This window comes from Pinus tabuliformis, chromosome X (genome assembly GCF_031772625.1).
Source record: "Pinus tabuliformis cultivar Carrire ecotype Pingquan chromosome X, CPIR1, whole genome shotgun sequence".
NCBI classification, from domain to species: Eukaryota; Viridiplantae; Streptophyta; class Pinopsida; order Pinales; family Pinaceae; genus Pinus; species Pinus tabuliformis.
Genome location: NC_142308.1, coordinates 1,023,425,922 through 1,023,431,190, shown reverse-complemented (window position 1 = coordinate 1,023,431,190; position 5,269 = coordinate 1,023,425,922). Strand labels below are relative to the sequence as shown.

General features: G+C 38.3%; 1 protein-coding gene across 1 annotated transcript; it reads right to left on the bottom strand.

The window, feature by feature from the left end:
- Window positions 1–214: 214 nt before the first annotated feature.
- On the bottom strand, window positions 215–4,691 carry LOC149143223 (glyceraldehyde-3-phosphate dehydrogenase B, chloroplastic-like). The gene is made up of 9 exons (XM_089451230.1): window positions 4,505–4,691; window positions 4,263–4,385; window positions 3,997–4,158; window positions 3,731–3,898; window positions 3,249–3,409; window positions 2,960–3,021; window positions 1,529–1,578; window positions 1,021–1,427; window positions 215–634 (listed from the first exon to the last, which is right to left on the bottom strand). The coding sequence occupies exons 1-9, from the start codon at window positions 4,616–4,618 to the stop codon at window positions 499–501; spliced, it is 1,383 nt and encodes a 460-aa protein (XP_089307356.1). The 5' UTR covers window positions 4,619–4,691; the 3' UTR covers window positions 215–498.
- Window positions 4,692–5,269: the final 578 nt, after the last annotated feature.

Below are 5,269 nucleotides of genomic sequence, written 5' to 3'. Positions count from 1 at the left end.
ATATCCTTTAATTACAAATCTTTATCATCGATTTCTTCCTCAAGTATATATGCATCTAATAAATTCAGAACAGTTACAATCAATGCAAAATTAACCAAAGTTTTTTCTTTTGTTTCCATTCAGCCAAATGTTCTCCATTTTAAAACATCGACTTTTGCTTAAATACTATAACAATCTCAAAATTAAGCTCACCACAAATCTCAGGAGAGTGGGATAGAAAAGAAATAAAACTGGTTCAGAAATAGAATTCCATCTACTGCTACCATTAAAAGAAATATCAACGGTTTTTCCCAAGAAAAACGCATTAACTGGAATATTTTTTTTTTTGGGTTTGTTCTTGCTCTCGTTTTCAGTTTTGCAGGACAAGTCACTACAAAGATGAGCGTCGGCTGAAGTCCTTTGGTTGAAAGAGGAGCCCGCCAACCCTACCTTGTTATCCACAAAATGTTGACCCTGAAAAAAAAGAATGCAGCGATTTGGTCGTGTGTTGCAGAAAAATTAAGCTTCGTATACTCGGCATTCATCCGTTGCTGGATTGGTCTTGCAGAAGTCATCGAGAGGGTCACCGCTGCCACCCTTCCCAGCCCCTGGCCATTTGGCTGCCACCAAGTGTGCAAGATCTACAACTCTTTGGCTGTGTATTGCAACAAACAACATCAGATATACATTCATTCTTATTATCACTTCAACAGTCGACAAGCATTTCATTCATCTAAATTCTTCAAATCTCAAAATCATATTAATCAATGTATTAAATTTTTATAATAAACTTCTCTTATCAAAAAATTTGAATTCTGAATATAAAAATAAGATTGCCCACTGGGCTAAAGTAAAATAGGAGGTAGATTGTCCAACTCAGATTTTTTATGGACAAAAATCTAATCATACTAAAACTAATATATATAAATAAATAATTCACCGATTTGAAATAAGATGAACAAAAATCCAGACATACGAAAAACAGAGTTACCAAACAATTGAAAAACAGTTACCAAACAATTACCAAGATTAGAAAAATACCTGTAACCCCATTCGTTGTCGTACCAAGCTACCACTTTAACCATGTCATCTCCCATTACCATGGTGAGAGAAGAATCCACTGTGGAGGAAACATCTGAACAGCGGAAGTCCACGGACACGAGGGGAACATCACACACTGCAAGAATTCCTTTGAGGGGTCCATTGGCAGCATTCCTGAAGGCAGCGTTCACATCCTCCGCAGAGACTCCTTTCTTCTCAACGTTGACCACCAAGTCCACAACCGAGACGTTGGGAGTGGGCACACGCAGAGCAATGCCATTCAGCTTCCCCTTGAGCTGGGGCAACACTAGAGATACCGCCTTGGCTGCACCTGTAGTAGTTGGAACTATGTTCAGCGCCGCCGCCCGTGCTCTTCTCAAATCACGGTGCGATGCATCCAGCAGTCTCTGCAATAAGTCATCCAATCTTAAAATCAATTAACTACCACAACATTTCCTGTAATATGAGTGAGCATGGGGGTGTATTAACAAATAACAAATACAGGCACCTGATCGCCGGTGTATGAGTGGGTTGTTGTCATAGTCCCTTTTACAATGCCTGCAACGTGGCCACGCTATTATTACTAGGTTCACTGAGAGATATTGACAGTTATAAAACAATCTATAATTTGAGTGGGATATATAATTTAAGTGGGTTTAATAGTTAAGAGTATTTGTTTGCGTTATGTCTTTAAATATAAAGATGAGAAAATATATATGACTTCATAGATTTATAATCATATCTTAATTTCGTAGAGGTGGATACCTTGTCCAAGAGTGTCTTCATAGACTTTAGCAATAGCATCCCTAAGCTGAGATGAATATTTATACAAAGATGGGAGAATATATATAGCTTCATAGACTTATAGTCACATCCTAATCATGTAGAGGTGGATACCTTGTGCAAGAATACCTTGTCCAAGAATGTCTTCATAAACTTTATAATCTTATAGAAGTGGATACTTGTCCAGTAGTCTCTTCATAGATTTTAACAGTAACATCCCTAAACATCCCTAAACTGACATGAGTAAGTGATCAAGAAAACCTCGTACTATGAGATGAGTACTTTGTCTTAAAAAGCCTTACACCAATTTGATATATACATTAAACATAAGTTTAAAGAGAAAATCCATATAAACCAAAGCTAATCCCTTTGTTTTCAAAGTGGATCAACAAAGTTTGACATTCTAGCAACACATCTTCTCTCATATTGACAGTAGATGCTCAATTCAACTTAATCACGGTATATCCAGGTTGCAGCTCAACTCAACTACTCTTGCTAATAAACAGCTCTGAGTAACGCTTAACAATCACTTCAATTAATTTTGACTAATTTAATCAGAAAGCAATATAATGTCATAATAATCCCTAAATCAACCATCTACAGACGGTGATAACAATTCTCAGACAGTAGATCCGGTCTTTCCCACTATACTTTCTTAACAGCTCCATTCATTTTCTAGTCATTCCTCGCTCGACTGAAAGGATTACACATAGAATTTAAGCATATACCAATTTGCTACCACTGGTAATAGTTCCAGAGCTCCCCTTAGACTCTGCCACAGGAACATTCTACAGATTGATATCATGGTCAGCACTTTACTAATTGGGGATGGTCAGTAAGAACCCAAAACAGCTTAGTAGGAACCCACATTAGATGTTTTGTCATGTTCTCTCCCACAGAATACATAACGTTATAGTTAACATATAAATGCCTTAGAGTGCCTTGATCTTAAGAGCCTACTGAACAAATCTATTTGGAAACATAGCTCTCTGTGAAATGGCCTTTAGGAGATCAAACAGGCTGTCCAAAACTATCATAAGATATACCGTTTTTATAAAAATTCCACAAGGATATAGGGTTCATTTTTGCGATATCTTGATTAATCTCAAATGGGCACACGAAAACAAATACCAGAAATCAGGAAGCAATTACATACCGAACTCTTCATCCAGGACCTTGACGAATGGAGCAAGGCAGTTTGTTGTGCAAGAGGCATTGCTGCACAATGAGTTTACACTACGTCAGATGTAGATATCAGACCCATAAAAGAACACGATTTAATAAAGGATTGTAATTATTACCATAGCTTCAGCTTCAGCCATTTGAAATTGAGCCTTAGAAGAAGAAATTAGTAAATAGTTGCAATGATTACCAGGATTGCTGAAAGTGAAAAATGTGATTCCGAATATGAAGCTTTCCAAACAAATGGCAGGATGAGTTTTTACCTAACAATGTTGGAGACCTCGTCAGAGTAGTCTCCTTCATTGACTCCAACAACATAGGTTGGAATATCAGCGCCCTTGGCAGGAGCTGTAATGATCACCTTCTTTGCCCCGGCCTGAATGTGCTTCCCTGCCCCGGGTCCGTCCACAAACACTCCAGTACCCTGCATCATTGCATTGCAGGCTCTTGTAATTGATGTGGAGTCCTACTGAATTACCAGCTACCAGCTTCAATACTGACACTTGTGTTTTAAAGAATTATTCACTAATCCTGGTCATCTTTATTTAAATGGCATATTTTGGAATGTTTGTAAATCTAACAGACTGGAACAAATTCAATTGTTTGAATTCTCTCTTTTCTATTAAATTTAAATTTCAAGGTTCTAGTTTACAATTTCCTTAGCTCCTGTCTATTAAATTTCCAGAAATTTCTATAGTACAGATACAAAAAGAGCCCTGCCTCCTCTAGACACAGAAAGCCCTACCTCGATGACAATGTCGATACCAAGCTCCGCCCATGGCAATTTGAGGGGGTCTCTGCTCGAAACAACGAGAATGGGTTTCCCATCCACGCTTATAGTTTCCTTATCTATTACCTTCACATCAGCTTTAAAAGTTCCCAGCATTGAATCATATTTCAGAAGATGAGAAGCCTGCACCCACACAAGAAAATTATAAAATCAAAACATCCCCCACAACCCCCTCTCCCAAAAAAAAACATACTAAACCAGGTCCCCCTGTTTTAACTTACATTTTTTACACCGCCACTGTCATTAACTACAACTACTTCAAGAGGTGACTCCTTGCGGCCATGCCAGCAACGAAGAAAATTGCGTCCAATGCGCCCAAATCCATTAATAGCCACTTTCAACTTCGCCACTGTTTCTCCCCTAACAGCTCCAGAATTTCCAGCCTGACTTCAATTACTACAGTATCAGTAATTTAAAATAATGATTTGTTCAAATCAGGTGAGCTTTATTGAGTAATCCAGAACAATTGGTACTAGTATTGACTCACCTTAGCTACAACCTGAGAGGCAAGTGCATCAAAAAGGCTGAGGTTGTTCTCCCGTGCTTGTCTTCCATACGTGATGCAGCCAGAAGTCGACTTCAGCCCCGCAAACTCTGATATTTCAACCCTCTGCATGCCACCAATTAATTGTTAACAAAAAGTTTCTGTGACACATAAAGAGAAAAAAGCATTTATTGCATGAAACCTATGAATGGGCGTGAATGAGAATAGACCTGAAAGAAACAAACCTTGAAGGTGGAGGGAAGTGATTGGGTCAAAGAGGAGGATCTGGCAGCTGCTGGAGTACACGCAGGAGCCGCTGCTATGATGGCAGCAGCTGGTGAGGATGAAGCGAGAGTCATCCTTATCCTTCTCCTTCACCTGTGCTGGCTGGGGGTTGATGTTATGTATTGTGATAGACATAACAAAACCAACTCTTGTGATAAATGGATTATGTAGGAAAGGATCCACATAAATGTGTGGTGAACGTTTGCATGATCTAAATTTTTTTGATAAAACTGTCTCCTCCACAAGCCCCTCCTTCTATCTGGACCAGGGTCACAAATAATCTAACACGTGCCCCATTGGATAACTCTACCACTGTGGCAATCTTAGGATGTCCAGTCGAAATCACCGTTGGTTGCAAATTGCCCTGTTCAACATGTGATTGTTGAGAGTGGCATATCCTTACAGATGCCTTGGCTAATAACCCAAATGAGCTTTGTTAGAACTGAGGGGCTGAGTTTTCTTGGAAATAGGTACCGTTGGACATTAAGTAATTAATTATTTGATTTCCATTTGTTCTTCATATACTTGTTATTTGTAATTTGTTTGAAAATAAATGTGAAGCCATCTTACAAACATAAGGTAGGTTCGTGTTTATTTTATAAATGTTTTTTGGGTTAGGGGAGTTTAAATTTATAGTTTTGTTCATCCTACATCCTTTTAATAGAGAAATTGGAAACACTGTGAATTTTGAAAGTAAGTTGAAAAATTGTGAATTTTGAGAATAA